Raw genomic sequence first — 24,051 nt, forward strand, 5'->3', positions numbered from 1 at the left:
TGGAATGTTTCACCCGTTTTAACAAAGCAATAGCCAACTTTTCTGTCTCTCAAAATTGTATTTTTTTAATGTCGTTTTCAATGAACGACAAAAGCCGGTTGAAAGTTTCTTCATTCATCCTTATATAATTTAAAAACGATGGTTTATCATTGATTTTAGTTCTTCTGTCAAGAAAATTAAGGAATCTCTCCAAATTTCAATCCAATTCCGTTTTTTCTTTTGCTTGGGAATTTTCAAAGCATCCCACAAAGGTCTAATACATTTTACAGCATTTCGGAATTATTATCCGTATTCATGTTGTCAATAATCATTGCTGTAGTAAAAAGTGCAGATTTTTTAAAATTATTTAACACTTTGACTTTGTCGATGAGCTATGTGAAAGTTAAATGTCTTGTATATACAGCGTTTTATTTTCGTAGGATAACCTTATGGTTATGGCACCAGGTAAATACCATTTCACACCACCTGGAAGTCGGGCTGTGAATCTATGAACTTTACAATGGAGGTAGATATCTTTTTCGATTTTTGTTTCAATGCGTTTCCCATAAGCAAAAAGTAAGGCGCCATGATTCCATGTGTCAATATGGGATAAAACGCAGGTAGATTGCTTGCAAAAGTCGCTTCTAAATAAAATGTCAATGAATTTGATCATTTTAAATGTTAGGATCTGTAACTCCACATCAATTCTTTCGCAAAGAAAAAATCATAGGTGCTATACTTTTAAAGTCTTCACCACATTAAAACGATCGGTGTTTTTTGTATCAGTTCACAAGTTTTATAAAATGGTCCCTTTTTTCAGAAACAAGGTTTTTAATACGATGATCAATATGGATTTGAGTCTCTTTGCATTTAAATGCCTAAATAAAGGCCAAACTAAACACTGACATGTTACTTAACATGCAATAATTAAAAATAAAATACTCACTGACATATAAATTTGCATTTCTCTCTCTATCCAATCAGTGTGCTTTCATTATTTTGCATTCTCTTTTTCTGCAGACATCCAAGTGTAGATTTACATGTAAATCTACCATAAAAGATAAGTTTATGATTAAAATTTACAAAAAAGTAGATCTAGCATTTCGGTCTGTAGTGTTTTATTTTATGAAAAGTTTCCCACGTAGACAATAGGTTAAGAATTGACAGAACAGATTCGGTCTTCAGACGACATAAGAGATTTGAAGTTGGGACTTATTCGTTATATTTAATTGACAGCTGTCAAGAAATATACACTTTTGGCAAAGAGAAATCTAATTTACTATTGTCAAAATATAAGCTGATCATATTTTTGTATTAAACTTAAAGATTGTTACTCTTTTAATCCTTGTTTTTTTGCATAATTAATTTTTGTTTTGTGTAAAGTGTTTCTTGTCAAATTCAATTTCTTAAAATATTTGCCAAAGTTTATAAAGAACTTCAAGTAAAATTTATGAAATGGTAAGTTTTCAATAAAATCCCCAAAAATATTTCAAGGCATCACTGAAAAAATAACAAGTTATAAATCTACAAAACATTTTCGCAAGTGTTTTATTTGTAAATTAATTAAAAATACTAATACATTTTTCCCACCCTTTAATTTTGACCAATTTTACATATTTGTACCTATGTTATGTTTCAAGTACAAAAAAACGCCATAAATAATGTTTACCTTTCTTTATTAAACAAAATTAATTAGTTTGCGTGCAAAATAGAAATATTATTATAAATTTGGCATCACTGAGAGATGTGTTCCGAAAATGACTATATATCAACTTTGACAGCGGCTGTAACTACATATCTCCGTCTCATTTGTCTTCCTTTTCTTTCTGTGTGCCATCTGTCATTTTCTTTTTATAAAAAAGTGATTGTAGAAGTCGAGTGCACGTTTTTCGATTCTCATTTCCGATTGTCACTGTGTTATTTCAAAAAATTTCCATTAAAAAATATTTTTTAAAATGCGTGAGAATACACCACCACGTATTCAAGACATCGAAGATGATGAAGACGTCGAGGAAGATTATTTAATCGGTGACAATGAAGAATTCGAAGAAGGTAAGAAAACTGTTTCATACATTTTCATATTGAATCCCAAAAATTTCTGTGCGATTTTTGTTCATGTTAGTTTTAATAGTTTTATTTGCAATCTAGTTACCATCGAAGATCTTGAAGCAATGGTCGGTGGTAGCCATGACCACTCTGATGATGACGAAGACAATAACGATGCCGAACCTGAACCTCGTACTCCAGTTCAAGATGATGCCATTTTAACTCTACGTGGCCATGCGGGTTCTGCATTCACGTGTTCAATGCATCCAACCAAAGATTGGGCTGTCACAGGAGGTGAGGATGATAAGGCAATTGTTTGGAATACCCAGACGGGAGAGAAAATCCACACTGTCGAAGGACACAAAGATTCTGTGATAGAAACACACTTCAGTTCGGATGGAAGTTATTTGGCTACCGGCGATATGGCTGGAGAGATAATGGTAAGTTAAGGGAAACTAGGGTGATATCATTTGCAAGAATATTTCTTGCATCACCACGTGTCTGAAATGTTTTATTTTTAAAAAATTCTTCCACTCTTCTCAAAAACCCAGTAATTCGGGCTAACAAATATTTGAAGCAGATGCTTTGAATGACTCATTTGTTCTATTAAATTTGTACTCTATTAATTGTGCACTCTAAAAACAGATGATTTGGTTTCATCAATACCCTGTTATTTGTAGTAGAGTGCGAGAACAAAAGGTTTCTTATTTGCAACAACTGTCTACCAAAACTTTACTAGATAGTTTACATACAGAAACAACAATTAAACAAGAGAAGAACTGTTCATTCTTGGATCCGAAATAGATTTGGGTAGGTGAACTATTTGTTATACATCTACAACATTTCAATCTCTATTTATAACATTAAAAACGTTCATGCATTGAATTTGGAATCGTGCACCATGGGCAAGTTTAGAGCCATCGATTCGCTTTACTTAACTGTTAATGGTTCGGCCCTGGATTTCTATGGAAACAACGAACCGGTGTAGACATTATAAGTGTCTTCATTTGCAGTCAAGTACATTCTTTTAAACGCAGGCAATAAGTAAGAGTTTCTGGTGAAAAAATTTCAAACTTGGAACCTTACTTTAGAAAGATTTAGCCTCAGTTGTTGTCAAAGAAAATACCTTAACACTTCTACAAACCTTACTTAAGGTGATGCTAAAGTTTGGAGCGGACCTGAGCCAAGTCGGTTGAAGTCCTCTCCCAGCAGCGTGCGCTGAGTCGCGGTCTTGCTCTCCTACGCCGCCCCTTGGGATTAGATTCGAAGATCTTCTGGGCTGTAGCGTTGATGTCCATTCGCATTGCATAACCCAGCCATCTAAGTCGTTAGACTTTTATTTTTTTAACCAGGTCAGTGTCGATGTACTACTCGTACAGTAAGTCGTTGCATCTTCTCCTCCAATCTCCATCTATGCAAGTGGGACCAAAAATCACCCGAGGAATTTTTCTCTCGAAGCATCCTAAGACGCTCTTATCTTTCCTTGACAGAGTCCAGGCTTCAGCGCCATAAATGAGAACCGGGAATGTGAGTGTCTTATAGGTGATGATTTTAGATGCTGGAGAAAGGAATCTGCTTCTTAATTGACTTCTAAGTCCAAAGAAGTGGCAAGAGTTATTTTTCGTTTGATTGCAGCGATGATGTCATTTTTTGAATTTATAACGGTTCCTAGACAAAGTCCTTAACTACCTCAATGTCTAAGCAGTCCATGGTGACGTTTTGACCAAAGCATCATCGTTCAATGTCCTTTTTTGATGACAGCTTATACTTGGTCTGGCCCTCATTGACCACTAAACCCATCTTCTTCTATCCGTCGCAATGCTCAAAAACGCTCCACTTACATCACGCTTTGATCTTTAAATTATGTCAATATCATCTGCGTATCCGAGTAATTGGATGGACCTTGGATTGTGCCTCTAGTGTTGACGGTTGAGTTTTGCACAATTCCTTCCAGAACGATGTTGAAGAAGTAGCATGACAGTGAATCGCCTTGTCTAAAATTTTGACATCATTTGCCACGGTGCTGGTGTGATTTTCCGACTTGATAGAACAGCGTGCATTCTCCATCGTCGTTTTGAACAAACGGATAGATTTAAAAGAGATGCCAAAGCTAGACATTTCTCTGTAATGCTCTTCCCTATAGGTGATGTCATACGCGGCTTTAAAATCGATAAGGACAAGGTGAATATTTCGATTTGAAGTTCCTGGTTTTTTTCCAAGATCTGACGTAATGAGAATATTGGGTTAGTGGTGGACTTGGCTGGTCTGAAGCCACACTTATAAGGACCTATTAGGTTGTTGACGAACGCGTTCAAACGTTCACTTAATACGGCAAAAAGGATCCTATATGCAATGTTCGGAAGACTGATGCTTCTGTATTTGCCGCAATTCAGAGTGTCTCATCTCCTTTCTTGTGAATTGGACAAACTGCTCATCAGTTTTGGACGTGAGTTGGTGCATACTCCCTTTCATTTGCTTTGAATAATTCGGCAGCGATGCCATTAGCTGCACTAGCTTCGTTGAACTCGAGTTGCATATAACTCTTCACTCGTCAATTGTGATTTTGCGTCGACAGGTTGAGTGGTTCTCCCTACAAACCGCAAATTAAATATTTTATCTCTGCCATGGGTACTTGAACCTAAATCGATTACAAAAAATGAATTTCCGGTTCAATGGTCTTCTTTGCCATGGTTCTCTCCCTCGCTGGGACAAACCCTTAACTAGGCTTCTTCTACCGTCATTGTTTCACCCTCCCCGTGTCATTCTTCACTCACTCCATTTGTTAGCTCTCTTTGCTAGGCAGTTCGCCGGCAATTCATCGCTGCTAGTGAGTGTTATGACTCCACCTTTACTTGAGCGAGTTACTGATTATATGGGGCAAGCCTTGTGTCTCACTCGTAGTGTAGCGAGAGTCATAAAAGATCTTAATATACATGAATCCGCTGGTCCGGATGGTATCCCCGCTATTGTTCTGAAGAGGTGTTCTTCAACGCTGACAAAACCACTGCGTAAGCTTTTTCATCTGTCCTACTCGTTTGGCCTCGTTCCGGGCGGATGGAAAACCGCATTTGTCCAGCCTACTCCCAAAAAAGGCGAATCCTCCTCACCCTCTAATTACCGACCGATTGCACTTACGTCCCTTCTTTCCAAGGTCATAGAAACGCTGCTTAATTATCAGCTCAAGAAATATCTCCAAAATCGAAAACTCCTTAATAAACGGCAATACGGCTTTCGTAGCAATAGGTCCACTGGTGATCTCATGGTTCTTCTCACCGAACAGTGGAGCAAATCTTTACATCGTTTTGGAGCACTTGATATTTTAAAATCATTTGATAGGGTTTGGGATCAGGCTCTCTTATCGAAAATGCGTGCTTTGGAAAACCACAAAATAAATGCTGGTGTGTCCCAGGGCTCTGTTCTATCTCCAACACTCTTTCTCATTTTTATTAATGATCTCCTGTCTGCAACTTCTAATCCAATACAATTTCTCGCTGACGATAGTACTCTTACCTTTTCATATTTGTTTTCAGATTCACACCCCTCTTCTTCGGATGTGTAACTGCAACGACAAAATATGATAAGCTCATTAAATTCCGACCTAAACGGAATAAGAAACCGCGTGGAATTTAATGTTTCGAAAACGCAATGCTGTCTATCGTTAAAGCGAAATACACCCCCTTGCCATTATCCACAGGTGGCAGTTGCATCGAGGAGATTCAACTGCAAGATCCACCGTTTGTGGAACGATCACATACGTGACGTCGCCAAAAATGCCGCAAGATGTTTGGGTTTTCTAATGCGATGCAAGAAATTTGTCTCCCCTCTGATCTGGCTGTTATCTACAAGACTTATGTACTTATATGTACGTCCGAAGCTTGAGTATAACTCCCATATCTGGGCTGGTGCTCCTGCAACTTACTTAAGCCTCTTGGACAGTATTGAACGTAGAGCATTTAGATTGATTGGTGATATTACCATCATAAGATCATTTACGTCACTTGAACATCGTCGCAATGTTTCTTGTGTCACACTCTTTTACCGTTATTTTAATGGTGCTCACACTTTGTCTACATAATAAGGGTAGTATTATCCCTTTGAGTGTGCGCTTATTATAAAAAAAAGCTCATCAAAAATTAGACCTTTGCTGGAATTTTTTTAGCCACTTGTGGCCATTTGCCCAAAATCATTTTTGTTACATATTGGCTTATCTAAGCTACAAACTTGGTCATATCATTCAATTTTGAAGTCTCCTAACTCGTCTAAACCTGCCCAATATGAATATCTTAGTTCAATGTTGTTTCTAAAATCACGATGATAATTTTCATGTTGCAGTTTATTGGCTTTTTTTTGTGTTTCTTAAAGCACTTAAGTTTTCAGATGACTAAAATCTGTTTCTTTGATTATTCATGAGAACTGGATACCAGAAGAAGTATCAGAAAAATTAATTTACTTGCTTCGTTGTTCCTTAAAAAAAGTTTTATATTATCAAAGCTGGTAATAGGCGCTGAACCAAGAACTTACAAGATTATTAAAAAAGCTATCAAAGATACAATTTTTACACCCGCTTAGTGTTTTTTGCTTATACAAGAAACTAATATCTATTATTGCAAATGTTAAAGTTTAAAAAAATACATCTGCCTCAATAAGGGTTTATTTAAAATATATTTTCTATTCTATTCTATTCTATTCTATTCTATTCTATTCTATTCTATTCTATTCTATTCTATTCTATTCTATTCTATTCTATTCTATTCTATTCTATTCTATTCTATTCTATTCTATTCTATTCTATTCTATTCTATTCTATTCTATTCTATTCTATTCTATTCTATTCTATTCTATTCTATTCTATTCTATTCTATTCTATTCTATTCTATTCTATTCTATTCTATTCTATTCTATTCTATTCTATTCTATTCTATTCTATTCTATTCTATTCTATTCTATTCTATTCTATTCTATTCTATTCTATTCTATTCTATTCTATTCTATTCTATTCTATTCTATTCTATTCTATTCTATTCTATTCTATTCTATTCTATTCTATTCTATTCTATTCTATTCTATTCTATTCTGTTCTATTCTTTTCTATTACATTATATTAAATTTTATTATATTCTATTCTATTTCTTGTGGATGAAGTGTTTCACTTAAGAATTATCTCCTGAATAATTCTAATTCTATTTTTTGAGAAAGCTTTCTATTAGTCAAAGATATGCGTAAACGCTTTTACTCATTATTTGAGAAATATGTTAACTTTTCCATGATAGCAATGTTATTTTACAAAATTGTTTGTCATTTGTTAAGAGACACTTTAGATCACTGAAAATTTAAACTCATCAAGCCTTAATTAAAAAAACATTATAGGTATTATATCGTTTTATAAGTCGTTACAATATAAGGCAACATTCATAATTAAAAGCTTATTCAAATTAATTGAAAAGTTATACAGAAATCGTTGCCAAGAAAAACGTTTCTAATTTGCAACGACTGTCTACCAAAACTTTACTAGATAGTTTACATACAGAAACAACAAATAAACAAAACAAAATTAAAAAAGAAACATTTGTAAAAACCTATCTCTTACATTTTACGATTGATTCTAATTCAAAAATAACATTTTGAGGGCAGAATTCGACGTAGTTGATGTATCAAATATCTTCAAAAGGAACGTCGAGTTTTGATTCGATTAACACAATTTACAGTGATTCAACATTGGATCCGAGTTCCCCTCAAAATGTCGTATATACAAATTATTTAAGTTGTTTCATTAAAAAATGTCAAAAAGTTTCAAATAATTTTAGACATGTGACATTTCTGGGTCGAATTTTATTTCAAAAAGTCTATTGTTACACCCGCTGAGGCCATATTTTTGAAACCATATTAATATTTATGTCTAGGTTGTGCAATCAAATGAAATTGTAAAATGACTCTAGAGCGATATCCTTTTACTGCAACGTGAAGGTAATTTTAGCATAGTTCAATGACACTGTAGATATGAAAAATATACCCTATTTTTTAGAAAATCTATCAAAAGTATAATAGGATTTTACTCGAATAACAAAAACAATATCCGCAGTATGATTACTAGCGATAAAAGTTAAAGTAGAATTTTACTATGGAAGGGTTTTGGACATTTATACGAGTCTCGAATGGATCTTGTGTTATTTCTTTCTCAAATTTTGGTACGATTTATATTGCATTTGCATCTCGATGGCTGTGTTTGTTCAATAGTTGTGCATTTGGAATTATCTATGGGTTTTCCATTGAGGAAAAAAATCAATCTGTTACTGTTGATATTATTTAGTTTTGTTAATGAAAATGGACTAACTGGGCTTATTCTGCAAGAGAAAACAATAGAAAAGATAATTAAGTTTTGCTATGTTTTCACCAAAGGTTTAATTGAGTTTAGATTAAATAAATCTTTTTGGTGTTTTCACCGAACAAGAAGATTTAAAAATGATTAAGTTTGATAGAATTTTCTAAAATGGAAATGATGTTTCGATATTCCTTATGAAGTGCAAGTGAGATAGTTTGATTCTTGTTAAACAATGAAAAACTGTATAGTTCAGCACCATATAAGAATATGCTACCTACTTCATGTGCATTTTTTTTTAATTTGATTAAAACAAAATTATATCTTTTGTACACAAACATGCAAATAAGCAGACCATAATGCATTATCTGTAAAACCAACTCCTCCACACAGGTTTTTCTTCACAAATTTTGAATCTACCCAATCCCCCTCCGGAATCGAGTCGAATCAAAATCATTTCAACTCGATTCAGTTATATTAAAAACTGAGACGAGTTTCAAGCTCGCTTCAATACCAGAAATTAATGTAGTAGTCTACGAACAAACCTCTTCTTTTGAAGTTTTTATTTTATGTCAAAGCTGCAATTGTTAAATGAAGTCTTTTTATAGAATCTCAATTTCCAGATGTTTTATTACCATTTCTTCTTGAAAATTGTCCATTTTATTATTTTAAATTAATTTTTTGTGTGCTAATTTTCTTGATTTTCACAAAACTTTCTTCTATTTGTGTTTTTTTTTATTATTACAGTTCTTCTTTCAGTTGTACCAATTTTTAAATACAAAAATCTGGCTACTCCCGATGGGTTTTCTTGGGAATTTTCTACTATAGTATTCATAGAATGGCAAAAAAACACGGGTTATATCATTAAATATTTCTTGCACGTCTTGAGAGTTTTTACCTGACCAACAACTATTATTATTGGATGCATTACATGGCAACATTTATAATCAATAGCTTATTCAGATTAATTGATAAGTTATAAACTGTTGTTGCCAAGAAAAACGTTTCTAATTTGCAACAACTGTCTACCAAAACTTTACTAGATAGTTTACATACAGAAACAACAACTACCACACTTAAAAGACGAAATATTTTGTTCACGTTTGAATAATTGAAAGCATTTATTAAGAAATTAATCTATTATTTGAAATATTTATGCCAAACACAAAATATACAGAAAATAATAGCAACACTAATATTGTGTGTAGTACTTACATAAGGCAAATTTCATAGTTCATTTACTTTAGACTTCCCAACAAGTGGTCATAATAATAGCAACACTTGATTAATTTAACAAAAAACAACAAACTTTGATAAAGAATGCATTTTTTTTAAATTTATTAGCGATGAATATTTAATATTTCGTTGAAAACTTTTATTTTTCGACACTGCATCCACTCGATTTGGCATAGAGTCTACCAACTTCTTGCACTTATCTTTTGGAATCGGATAGTTTGGAGGAGGCCACTCCATTACGTCCAATTTGTTTCGCCGACACCAGAGCTTTGTTGATTTTACCGAATGTTTAGGGTCGTTGTCTTGCAGGAAACAGCATTTAAGTGGCATATTTTCGACAGCCCACGGCAGCATAACATTTTGCAGTATGTCCACATACGACTCCTTTGTCATTATGCAATCTATAACGAATATTGGACCAACACCCCGCCAAGAAAAACAACCCCATACAATTATGCTGCCACCTCCATGCTTCACGGTTGCTTTTGTGTACCGCGGTGTAGGCCTCGAACTTTGGGCGACGAAAAAACTGTTCGTTCCGAATAAATTTATTTTCGTTTCGTCGCTCCAAAGCACATTCCTCCACTGCTTCTTGGCCTTAAGTGGGTCGTCTTTCATTTGATGCGTTTTTGCAAAACAGATCCGCTTCTGGGTGTGTATTTTTCTTAGTAAGGGCACCTTCGTTGGAGATCGTGCATGAAGGCTATTATCCTGCAAGATACGACGAACAGTTTTAGAACTAACTGCCGTTCGTATTTCTCGCTGCAGATCTTCTGAGGACCTTAACGGATTCGTTTTAGCTTTTCTCACCAACGTAGCTTTGTTTCTTTCAGTCATTTTAGATGGACGCCATCTGGTTTCTTTAACATTTTTCGAGTTTATAGCATTCCACGCCATTCTGGAAGAGCGCCCAATGACTTTTGCTATCTCTCTCATTGATCCACTGCTGTTATGCATAGCTAAAATAGCTTCTGTGTGCTTCATGTGTTTGAAGATGACGTTCATTTTTCAACTATAGTTTTGAAAAGGGTATCATAAAGGTCAAGGCTTTGCAGTCAAAGATTTCGTTTTAATTTATGCCTGACAACATCAATCGCATACAGGAATGGTTTATACAAAAAAAAAGTATTTTCTAAGAAAAGTCAATGTATATTCATTGAATATTTGCGGCTTTTTCCGTTTGATAACTTCTCCTCGAGCTCCATCTTCCAAAAAAATTAATATTGGATCATCTTCATAGATCTTATCTTTTATGTAGTTCAAGAAAAGTATAAAACTAATTTAAATCACAAGATATCAATAGCCTATTTTGTTCACCTCTTAGATAAATAAACTGACAATTTTTCATACTGAATTTGAAGAATTTAAAATGTTTTATTGAAGCATTAATTCAAAATGAAACCTCTTATTGGAAAACCTTTTGTTTTCTTGTCGATGAAAACGTGTTACTTAAAGTACTTGAAAGTTTCCATCTTTTAACAAGCGGTTCTTAGCTTAAGCAAAGCTAAGCTTTAAAACTTATGTGTCCATCTCTTTGCTTGCATAATATGACACACATGAACTTCGCCATGGTGAAAACTTTGTATTCTAGAATTCTGTGTCATTGATTTAGGGGTATTTTAGCTCCATGGATGTTAAAGTTTATCATAAGCCTTAATTGAAATATCGCGTGCAATAATTCTTAAGTTTTTTTTTTATTAGTGAATATAATATAATACAAGGCAAGATTTATAATCAATAACTTATTCGTATTAAATGATAAGTTTAAGAAAAACTACTGCCAAGAAAAACGTTTCTTATTTGCAACAACTGTCTACCAAAATTTTACTAGATAGTTTACACACGGAAACTACAATAACAAAATAAAAGCAATTAAATTTTAAGTTCCATAAAAATTTGGTCTGTTTACATTTCTAAGAGAATGTTTGAATTTGAAATGAAAAGCAACCATCGCCTCAAAAAAGTCAAATGTAAAAACCGTTGTTATTCAGTGTGTTCCACACCTAGTTTCAGACTGAAAGTTTAAGTAATTTTTAGTTCGAAGTCGTTCCACACTTCAAAAGTTGTGCTAATCCTTACAAGGTAAGAGCGCGTGCGAAGTAAGAGCCATTATGGCTGAAACACAAACACGCTTCAGCTTCAGTTTGAAAATCGTAAGGAAAAGAATGTAATTTGACTCCAAACGGACGCTCTAGTTCAAATATGCTGAACATTTGCTTTGGCTGACAGCTCAACAGCTGTTATAAAAGTCAACAAATAAAATACATTTACTTTTCGAGGGATTCCCATTAGTTATTATAGACTGTGTAAGCTATGTACTTCCGCGATAAATTTAATTTCAAAATTCATTTTGGTACTGCACGAAAAATCAAAACAAACTTTTGAGAAAAATTTTAGTGATTTTTTGAGAAAAAAACTCATTTAAGTTTTATAATAGAATAATTATATTTTTATTTCAAATAAATATTAGTTTACTTTTGTTGATATTTATTTTATTGGATTCTTATTCATGATTAAGTTGATTAAAATATATGCATGATCTTCGGTAACTCTGCTTGAGTATATTTTTCTTCACGTTAAAAAAGTAGTCAAAACTCGTGCAAATTGGTGGGAAAACCGGTTCAGACATTTTGACAGTTTGGTTTCTCTCTGAGAGCATTTCATCCCCACTTTACAAATTTGACCAACTTTTAGTGACAAAAATGTCTGCAACAGATCTATTATTTGCGTCAAAAGAGTAGAAATTTAGCTAACGTCAATATGACATTAGCAATAGCCTTGTTTATATTTCTGTAAACTTTGAGGTCCTAGAATACTATCAACTTGTGCTTTTAACTTTTATTAAGACAATTGAGTTAAATAATTGTGATCCTCATTAATTGAGGCAGAAATATTTTAACAACAGTTTATTCTTTTTAAATAGATAAATTGATATAAAAATGCTGCCTAGAAAAACGTTTCTAATTTGCAACAACTGTCTACCAAAATTTTACTAGATAGTTTACACACGGAAACTACAAAAACAAAATACATAAATGCAATTAAATCGAGTTCTATTAAAATTTGCTCTGTTTACATTTCTTAGAGAGTATTTAATTTTGCCTCTTTTGGGACGTCTCAATATTGTATTCCGCTAGTTTTTTGTGGTAAGACAAAAATGAGGCATACTATTATAAAACATTAATATAATTTACCTAAAGATTAACTGTAAACATTGGGCAGGTTCAGCCTTCATGTTAAAATTTTTGTTTGTTTTAAGTTCAACAAAATTTTTGTGTACAAAACACCCCTCAGGCAAGCTACAAGTTCAACACGATTTGTATTTTGTATTGTAAAGAAATATTAGTTATCTCTTTTCCAAATTGACAAGGAACTCTTTTAGAGAAAAATAAATCATAGTAATAAAGCTCAGCTTCCAGTTGATTGAAAAAACATGATCAACTGTCATTTTAACATAAGTAGAATTAACTTGATAGTTAGGGAAATTGTTCTTGACTTGCAAGTCCCTTATGTTGTCGAAACCTGCCCATTGTAATATTTGCGCAAGAAAAGTATAAATTTAGTTAACGTCATTTGAAAGAGCCATGTTTATATTTCTGTAAACTTTAAGATCTAAAATCACTATAAACTTAATTGTTTAACATTCATTAAAACAATGGAGTAAAATAATCGTCAACCTAATTAATTGTGGCAGTGCTACTTTAATAATAACAGTTTATTTTTTTAAATAGATAAATTGATATAAAAATGCTGCCTAGAAAAACGTTTCTAATTTGCAACAACTGTCTACGAAAACTTTACTAGATAGTTTACACACGGAAACTACACGAACAATGAAAGTAAAATAAAATTTTTATTATGATTTAGGAAGTTGTATTATAATCGAGACTAATTTTGACATTTATTCATTTTATTTCGCTTACACTCGCTTAAATTAAACACTTCATCACTCGAGTGATATAAAATGGTGAAACGTCAAAATGAGAAATTCCAATTTTAACCCAACCTATTTCTCATCAAATATTACATTTTATCACCTCGAATAATTATTTTCTTATGTTTTTCCAATGAATACAATTAATGTAAAAGTGAAAACTTAAAGCCGGTTTAAAAAAAAAATAAAAACAAAACATCATTTGTTACAAATGTAACTTGTTTTTAAAAATACACTCCAAAAGTAAAGTGTTGGAAGCCCAACATAAAAGACAATAACACGGTGTACTTAATGCAAATTATTATTTAGTGTGTATATTTATTTGAAGGTGGAAATGACTGTTTATATTTCTAACAATACTGAGATTTGCAAGAATTTCAACTGACTTATTGAATTCAAATAAAAATATAAGGCAGCAAATGTAAAACTTACAACTTTTTTGTTTTAAAAGATAAGTTGATAAAAAAAGAATGCTGCCAATAAAAATGTTTCTTATTTGCAACAACTGTCTACCAAAATTTTACTAGATAGTTTACACACGGAAACTACAACAAAATAAAAATAACATTAAATAAGTTAAGAAACACTTAACACAACATTAACAAACCAGACATCAAATGAAAAATCCGCTGCATTTTCTATACGGATCTGAATTTGACAGAATTAATGCTTTCACGTGAACGGAAGAATACCGCGCAGTATTACCGACGTTACCGACATACACAGATTCACTTCGATTGAATAGCAGAATAGTGATTATTGAAAATTCAAGTAAAATTCCCCCCAGGAACAGCAGAATGGGCCTGCAAATAATTTAAAACAGAAGACAAATCATTAATAAATAAAATAATCAGCATAGGACCAAAATTACTCCCTTGAGGTACACCACAATTGACTTCAAATTAACATGAAGGGTTACTCGTGAGAATGACGCTATGATATCTATCATCAAGATATGAAGAAAGCCACATAACGAAATGGTTGTTAAGTCCGATTTTACTTAATTTATTAAGACTTGACTTAGTTTGTCAAATGCCTATGAATATTTCCAAATATCTTAGAACTTAAAACATTTCAGAAACTCGGTGAAAAAAGGAAAAGTGTATAGAAGACGTAAGGCAGACATTTTGAACATAAATTGTGGTTTTCCAATAGGACCAGGACTGAAACATTTACTTAGGGGCCTCAGAAATCAAAAATTAATTGATATAAGATAACTAACAACTAACAAAAGAGATGCTTTCAAAGCCACACTCAGTATTAGAAATAACCAAAACTATTCCAAAACTTGTATTCTTTTCTAACTAGCTAACTTACAAATTAACTCAACTTCTAATATATAAAATTCTCCTGTTACTCTTCCGAAACGGCTTAACCAATTTCAATGAAATTTTCCATATACATTCGTAAGATCTCAGAATAGGTTTTTATCTATTGTTTTATATTCCTAAGTGGTAAGGTTTAGTTACTTCAACATCGTACACGGACGATCTTACGATAGTATTCAGTGACGCTATGTACAATGACCCATTGATTCCTATTGAAGATCTTTGATTATCATTGCCAACTTACCACTCAGTCATTTCGGTATGCATTCACCAAATCGAAATACATCTGATTTAATAGACACTGAATTAAATTTTAAACTACTATACAATACTGAAGAAATGGCAGCTATTGTTGCTCGCAATGTCCCACTAATGAATGAAGAACAAAGAACCATTTATGACCATATCATGCTCGCAGTTTCGGCGTTGTTGAAAAATTTGGTGCATGCTCGTAACCACCTAATCTCCAGCTGCTTTAAAGATCTTGGCATTCAAGCCATCCGCTCCAGCGGCTTTGTTAGACTTTAGCTTAGATATGACAATCTTAACTTCGTCTAAGTTAGGAGGACGGGATTGTTATTTTTCGTCGTCTATGTTGAATGGATCATCCTGCCTGACAGCGGAATTCGGTTCGTCGTCGCCGTTATACAGTCTGCAGAAGTTGTTCTTCCATATCCTCAGCATTGACTGAGGTTCTACTATGATGTTTCCATTTTCATCTTTGCAGCCTTTGATTCTAGGTTTATGTACCTTTGAATTTCATTTCACTTGCTCATAAAACCTTCGAACTTCATTCCTGCTTTTGAACCTCTCAATATCTTCGACCGTATGCTTCTCATGCTCTCCCTTTTTCCTTCTGATAAGTCGGTGTTCCTCTCGCCTTTTCTGCTGATAGAGCTCATATGCAGCTCTTGTCCTTTTATACATCGCCGCTTTGCGTGCCTGTTGTTTGGCTGCATTTGCCTGGCGACATTCCTCATCAAACTAGGGGTTCCTTCTTGGTGGCTGTTTGAAACCCAGCACATCAGAGGCGGCTTCTCTGATTGCATCTAGGCAATGTTGCCACTGGTTTTCGATACATTGTGTTGGCGGCAGAGAACTTCGAGAGAGGTTACTTGTAACTCGGTCGGAAAAGGATTTGGCGATCTCTTGCGTTTGTTGCCGTTCGAAGTTGTAGCTTCTCCCAGCACCTCCCTGTTTTGCCTTGGGTCTGGAAACCCGAAGTGCTACGACGTAGTGGTCCGAGTCGATGTTAGCTCGTCGGAAAGTTCGGACATCCATGATGCTGAAAGCGTGTCTAGAGTCGATCGCAATATGGTCTATCTGTTCGACGGTAGATTGATCTAGAGAACTCCAAGTTCCTTTGTGGATGTTGAGGTGTGGAAAACGCAGACTGCCTAGCATGACGTTTCACCCCTCAGCAAAATCGATGAGCCTGAATCCGTTATCGGAAGTTTTGTAGTGCAGGCTGTTTTTCTCGATTATTCCACCAAAGATGTCTTTCCTACCTAGCTTGCCATTAAAATCGGCCAGGACAATTTTCATGGTAATGGAACTGTTGCCGAATTAAGCCTTGATGCGGAGGGTCATTAGGCGCTCGTTGATGCACCTTTAGCTCAAGACTTGTTGCCTAAGTCTGGCACAAATGACAAAGCCGCATCCAAATAAGCTCTGTTGCTTTTTGTGGTATCCTATCCTATTTCCTGGATGGCGGTGATGTCTGTCTAGGGCCTCCGCTAATTCTTCGGCTGCACGAGGTCTGTTAAGGGACCTAACATTCCACGTGCATATCCGTTACCAGGAGACTTGGTGTCATACAAATCTTTTGATACAGTTTGTGATGCTACCAAAGCTGCAAATTATCCAACTGAGTTTTTTTGGATTTACCAGGCATGCCACCGCATAATTTACAACTGAAGGTTAGATCTCCGGTAATTTTGCTTCGTAAATTGAACGTACCACGGTTGTGCAACGGCACGCGATAAGTAATTAAAAAATTGATGAAAAATGTTATCGGAACCATAATTCTAAATGACAAATTCCGAAGTGAAAATATATGACTACCGCGAATCCCTATTATACCCACAGATGTGCCAATTCAATTCAAAAGCCTACAATCTAAAATTAGATTGGCATTTGCAATGAATATCAATAAGTCTCAAAGCCAAACGATGTCTGTCTGATATATACCTCTCCCACTTATATACCACATCCTTACACACTTACAATAAGATATTTATTTCTAGCAAAATATTCTCTAGAAATTACTTATATGACAAAAACAACGTGTGTCGGGACAGCTAGTAAATTTATAAATTTTGAATTATTTTGTAAGGATATAATTATCTCAACAAAAAGGCAGTTCTTATAAATGAACGACTTATTTCTGTTAATAAATAAGTTGATTAAAAAGAAAGCTGCCTAGAAAAACGTTTCTAATTTGCAACAACTGTCTACCAAAATTGTACTAGATAGTTTACACACGGAAACTACAATGAAAAGTCACTGAATCTGTTGATAAAAAACTTCCTTTTCCTTCCTTCATTTTATCATTAAATTCTTTTCTTTTTTCTCTTTGCAAAGGTCTTCAAAATCTCTGATGATTTGACAAAAATATGGGATTATTCTATGGGCGATATGTGTTGGATGAAATGGCATCGAGCAGCCAATGTTCTGATAGCTGGTAGTGAAGCTGGTGAAATTTACATCTGGAGAATACCATCAGGCGATTGTAAAATTCTCCCAGGAAATGGTGTTAAATGTGAATCAGCTGAGGTAACTTTCTCTCTACATTAACCTCATCAAGGAAAATCATTAATGTACTCTATAATAATTCCTAAATTCTAGATAACTGGTGATGGTAAGAAACTTCTAGCTGGCTATGGTAATGGAACTGTCAAGCTTTGGGACATCAAATCAAATTCCATTGTGATGGAAGTTGAATTGAATCATCCAATGGCACACAAAGACAATGTCTCCACAGTTTCGTGTGACAAAGAGAATCCAGTTTATATGACTGGAGGTGAAGATGGAAAAATCCTATTCCTTACGAACAGTGGTCCTGTGGGTTCCGTTGAAGCTGGTGGCCCTGTTGAGTGTGTTGCGTTCTCACCATCAGCCGATTTCAAGGTAGCAGCGAGTGGTACTTTGCAGGGACAAATTGCGATATGGGATTATCAGAAATACTCAATGAGAACCCAGTGTGAACACCAACAGATTGATGATGGAGTAACTTCGTAAGTTTATTTAAACAACCCAATAAAATGGTCTTCTCCTTATTTTAAAATATTATTTCATTTGTTTTTGTTTTCTTAGAATGAAATGGATTTCCGACCACACATTACTTGTGGGAACAATTCAGGGAAATATCTTTGGTTATGACGCGAGAAACGGTTCACGGATTTTCACACTCTCCGGTCATCTAGGTGACATCTACGCCATGCAGTACAATGCACGAGAAGGAATTGTGATGTCAGTTTCAGAAGATCAAACAGCCAAAATTTTCAAATGTCCAACTTTGGAATGAGATTCTATTTTCCAGTCTTCTAAATTGTTAAATTATTCCCTCTGTTTAGTTATTATGTAAATAATAAAATAGTTTTAGATCTTTATTAATAAAAAAAAAACATATTTTGTAACGCATGTCCGTCTTTCTGTTTTTATTTTCGTTAATTGAATCTCTGAGATTTATTCTGGTAAAGCTTCAATACAACAACGTTTACTTTAGTTGGTGGAGTTATAAGAAAAATGTAGAAGTCCCGAATTGTTTGTCTTCGAAAAAAGTGATACCCCCGGCGTATAAGCAGTATTTTATTTGTGGATTTTGTTTGTGTTATTTCTTGAGTTCCTTACAATGTGAAACGTGAAAATTTTGAGACACAATCAATAAATGAATGAGAGTGTTTTGTAATCAGTGACATGGTCTTATCTAGTACGCGAATATTTTCTTTCTTATCTCAATTTACCGCTAATAAAGTTATCTACAACACAATACAAAAATCGATTGACCCGGTTTTTCACTTTATTGTTATATTTTCTACCGATAAACGCAGATTAGACCTTAAATCAGTTTTTCATCTTTATTTACATTGCAAATATTTATGTGGAAGTTGTTATGAATATTTTTTTCCTTAAAACACATGGCTTCATTGGGAGGGAGGATGTGCGCAGAGCAGCGAAGCGCAGGTTCGGAAATTGTGAATATTTTTGTCTCATTTCCCTAAATAAGTTTTCTGTTCTTGTTTTATTTTTAAGTATATATATTTTTAATAACAAACCTAAAAGTGGATAGGCATAGGCATTGATAAGTAGGTAAGCTGGAAGCAACCAAAGTGCATTAACACTTGTGGCTTGTCACATTTATAAGTTAATAGACGACGACGTATGAATAAGGATTGGCAGTGAATTTTTGCTTAAAACAGACAATATAAATCAGGGGCGGATTTTAAAACAAGGGAAACTGTTTTAAAAAAACTTTATTTTGATAAGAATTTATTAATGATTGACAAAGACAAATACTTTGATTGCTTACAAGAAATCAATGGATATTGAAAACAGGTTGGGATAGAAGTTTGGAATACTTGTTAATGAAGAATTTTAACAGTAAATTCTATGGCCAAAAAGGTCTTCCAGTTTATAACTTACCAACAGTTTTTATATGGCCTAAATTCGGATCAAACTTCAAAATCAAAATCAATCTATCAGCTTAGGTTTCTGAAATATATCCTTTTAAACTACGAAAAAATACTATGTTAGGCTTTTTGAAAATATACATAAAGTATTTTTTTTATTTAAAGTTTGTGATGATTTTCCAAATCTATAATCCCTTTCTTTTGTATTCCGGTTCAAACATTTTCCGTATATTATTTACTTCAAAAAGTTGTAACTCCACCTGTTCTACAATAAGCTTAAAGTAATTCTGATGCATTTATGCTAAAACGGTTTTTAAGCAGTTCGTATAGCGAACTCATCAACACGTAAAATTTACTTTGAAATATATTTTTCAAAAACATACTATTTGGAGTTCATCGAAACATCATAAAGAGTAAAATGAGTAGACTCATATCATAACCAATTAGAATTTTCGGGAACTAAGTGCGTTTCTTAACAAAAATTATAAAATTTACAATTTTTTATATAATAACTATGTTTTTTCTTAGTCTTGAAACAGTGTATTATTGATTTTGAACGTTTTTAAAGAGTTATATTTTAGAGAACTTGAACTGATGGAGAAATAATAATATGGGCTAATGTATTGTTTGAGTTGTGCAAAAAAAAAAAAAATGTTGATGACTAGTGGTTAGGTTTTGTCCCAATTTTGATGTCTAGGTTGAAAATAGCGTTAAGGAATGGAATCAAGGGCGTTTTTGCGACACAATTAACTGCTATGCATTTTTCCGATTTCCTTAGACACTAATTTTTCGGAAACAAATTATCAAATTTTAATGTGTTAGATATTTGTTTATGTTATTTAAAATTTGTAATCTTTTTAAGAATTTCTTGTTTTAAAAAGACATATTTTGGTATTTAAAAGATTAAATACAAAACTGGCACATTGTTTTGTCTTTTTTGATAATTAAAAAACGGTTTAGAAAATGTTTTGAATGTTCGATTTTTTAATTACTATTAATTTTTTAATTAATTATTTGATATTTTGTATTCATAAAAATATAAATTCTGTAAAAATAAAAAGTTTCTTCGATCAATATGGTGATTTAAGGTATTTGCCAAAGGACGTATTGTAAAGTATGGTCGGATCTACCAAGTCAATGAACGTACCTAATCGAGCCATTGAAGGCTATTTGAGTTTTATATTGGGATAGGGAATCAACATGAGAAGAAACTACTTCAGAGTATGAGTTTTGAGAGGTAAGAATAGCATTTTAATAATTCGTTTTCTTGTGTCGATTGGAGTAAAGCTTGCAGTCATGCATAACTTTGTTACATATAACATTGTTTGTATGATCATAATATCCTGATGCGTTACTATTTTGAACAAAGCCCAGAGTTTTTACAGTTTGAATAATTTTTAGTTTTTTCTTATAGATTAAAATGTAGGGTTAATTTTATTCTAGTTATTGGGATAACTTAAGACTTTTTGGGATTAAATATTAACCCATTTGAAACAAACCATTTACTGATGTTACAAAGGTCCTCGGTTATACATACTGCAAGTTCTTCTATATTTCTAACTGGTCGAGCCAAGTACAAGTGAACATCATCAGCATAGAAGTGTACAGTAGAATGTTTGCAAACAAATGGCAAGTTATTAATAAACATGAAAGAATAGGACTTAGGACTGATCTCTGTGGAACACCATATCGTTAAGGAAAGAAGTTTGAAACTGTTTCATTACTGACAATCCTCTAAAATGTGTCAGAATGATAGTAAATTTTACTGCAAAGTGTCCATAACCAAACATATTTATGGGTTTTCAGTATAGAATGTAATGGTTTACTTCGTCGAAAGCCTTCGAGAAGTCAAGCAGATAACGAAGCGTAACATATCCTTTATCATAGTCTTGAAAAGTATTTTTTTTATTAATGGCTGTAGAAAAACTGTGTTTAGACCTTAAACCAGATTGGCCACGAAATAAAGGGATATGTAAGGGTTACTGCTCAAGAATCTGTTTAGTTATTAATCTCTGAAAGACTTTAGAAAATAAATACAAAAATTGGCATACAAAAATTGGCATAAAATTACTTGCAGACATAGAATAATTGTGTTTAACAATAGGCATAACTCTACCTTTTTTCCATGACTTTGGGAAGGTTGAAGTTATAAGGCAATGGTTAATAATATGAGTTACACAAGGTAGTATGTAAGGCAGAATTAGTTTTATAATAAAGAATTAGTTTTATAAATTGGATTGGTATACCATCGTCTGCAACAGCGTTTGATTTAATTAGTCCTACACAATTAATAACATCATTCTCATCAACCGTTTCAATTTAAAAAGTCCTTATCGTTTGAAGGTATGCATTAATTTTGTCTGAGAAATCAAAATTATGATTTTTCAACATTGTGTTCAGGAAAAAAAATAAGCGCATCACCATTAATTCCACATTAAAAAACACTCATTGATCAAGAAATACCTATGTAAGTGTCGTACAATGATCCAAAGCTTTTTTCGTTTTGGAGTTTGTAGTCATTACATTCATTGGAATGATTTTTTGAAACTAGATTTAATAGCTTCGACAATCTCCGAAGTGTACCAAGGACAACTTTTGTTATGAAAAAGTAAGGTTTTGGTTGGAACATAATCATTGAAAAGACGTAATTCTACTTATTGAAAATCATTACACTTAACATCATGGTCGAAAATCAAATGACAGTCATCCCAAGGTGCTAGAAACGCGTCATGATGAAGATCAGCTAAGTTGATCTACCGATCATCTTTAAAAGAAAATGCTAATGGTATAGAACTATATTTGATCTACAAGTGCAATCTGAGATACATAAAGTCCAAAGATAGCTGATCAAAAATTAGAACAGATGATGTATCAGATACAATATTCAGATCAAGAAGGCTACCTCTTTTTGTCGATATTTCTAAAAGTTATACAAAATATTAGTACAACGTTTTGTTAAGGACAACGTCAACATCTTTTCTGATCCTCAAGTTACTTGAGTAGAAATTTAATTATTTTTATTAAATTAACTACCCTAATATTTTCTATGAAATGTAATATTTTTGAAGTTAATTCTAGGGATATTCTAGCCGAAAATCAATGCTTGCCAAGTTTGCATAGTATTTTTTTGTATCTGTAAAATACTTTGAAGGTTTTAATTTTTTGTTCGAAATCTGCCATTTTAACATTTTTTTAAGTTTACATACAATAATATACTTTTGAAGTTTTTATACTTTTTGAAGTTCTTTATAATTAAACTTTTCTATTATTACAAAAACATCAATATTTATAAACTCTTAAGGGCACCAATAAGAAGTTATCAGTGTTGATCGTATTTCAGCTTTCCTTATTTTATATTTGTGTAGCACAGTGTTATTTTAAAAGCGCCCGAGAATTTCATAATAGTAGCGTACATTTCAAAATACAGCCTTTGTCAACCATCAGACTCACGTTTTATCCTCTTTCTGTTTTTAACATAATGACCTCGACGAGACAAGTGGTGCCAATGGCTTACCACCACCCTCACCCTCATTTCTATACCCCATTCAATGTGTGGGTGGTATTTTAATATTTATTCTTAAAATTATTGCTTTATTATCACCCCAATATATTTTTTGTTTTGTATTTTTATTTAATCTTTAGGACATTTATTGGTTTCTTTATAAAAATTTGTGTAGATTTTTATTATAACCTATTTTAAACTGAAGCTTTTATGACGTTGAAATAAAATTTATAAGACGGTGTTTTTTTTCTTAAACGTTTAGTTTCCAATCTGGAAATACTTTTTTCGGTGTTAATTTTTTTTGACAGCTGTCACTTGATTTGTTGTTTTTCTTCTGAACAACGTTTGCAAATCGTAAACATAATGCAGTCAACTGCATTTTTTCAAACGTACATTTTGACCAATGTAACTAGTTAGTTTTTCCAGGGTCACAACTTTCAAACTTGGAACTTTACTTTACTACTTTCTACCTTCATAGTTAAGTTCATAGTACAAAACCTACCAAAAACCTTATTGCCTACAAAACACTCCTTAGACAAGCAACAAGAACATCACATCATTATTTTGTATTGTAAAGAAATATTACTTATTTCTTTTCCAATTTGAAAAGGAACTCTTTTACACAAAAAAATTAATGGAATTGTGCAGTAAATAAATAAAAAAACATGATCAACTGTCATTTTGACATAAGTAGACTTGACTTGATAGTTAGTAAGATTTTTCTTGACTAACTTTCCAGTCAACAAAGATTCCTTAATTGGAAGGCAATTTTTAGGCACCTATCCAGTCAGATGTTAGAAACTTGCTTTACTTTCAAGTCCCTTATGTCGCCTGAACCTGTCAATTTATTACTAAAATAGTAATTTGGTTCGTGCGAAGTATCGCGCGATGCGTCCAATATTCGGTCCACCCGAGTTTGTTGCTCCAAAATCGTCAGATTTATCAATGTTGTACTATTTTTTGTGGGGTAATGTGAAGTCGCCTTTAACGCAAATGAGTTCGAGATAATTGACGCCTTGGTAGTGAATATTCCGCGTTTTATTAAAATATTGAGCCTCTTGGCTGGAATTTATTCGAGC

At 33.2% G+C, this 24,051-nt stretch overlaps 1 protein-coding gene across 2 annotated transcripts; it reads left to right on the plus strand.

The window, feature by feature from the left end:
- The first annotated feature begins 1,827 nt into the window (after positions 1 to 1,827).
- Positions 1,828 to 18,481, plus strand: LOC129942152 (angio-associated migratory cell protein). Of its 2 annotated transcripts, none has more exons than XM_056050964.1 (5): positions 1,828 to 2,031; positions 2,128 to 2,465; positions 17,423 to 17,614; positions 17,687 to 18,075; positions 18,155 to 18,481. In XM_056050964.1, exons 1-5 carry the CDS (start codon positions 1,935 to 1,937, stop codon positions 18,363 to 18,365), a joined length of 1,227 nt encoding a protein of 408 aa, XP_055906939.1. In that variant the 5' UTR covers positions 1,828 to 1,934; the 3' UTR covers positions 18,366 to 18,481. The 2 variants fall into 2 exon arrangements, with proteins under 2 accessions (XP_055906939.1, XP_055906940.1); XM_056050965.1 differs by having other exon boundaries at positions 1,893 to 2,031; positions 2,111 to 2,465.
- Positions 18,482 to 24,051: the final 5,570 nt, after the last annotated feature.

This window comes from Eupeodes corollae, chromosome 1 (genome assembly GCF_945859685.1).
Source record: "Eupeodes corollae chromosome 1, idEupCoro1.1, whole genome shotgun sequence".
In the NCBI taxonomy this organism is placed as follows: Eukaryota; Metazoa; Arthropoda; class Insecta; order Diptera; family Syrphidae; genus Eupeodes; species Eupeodes corollae.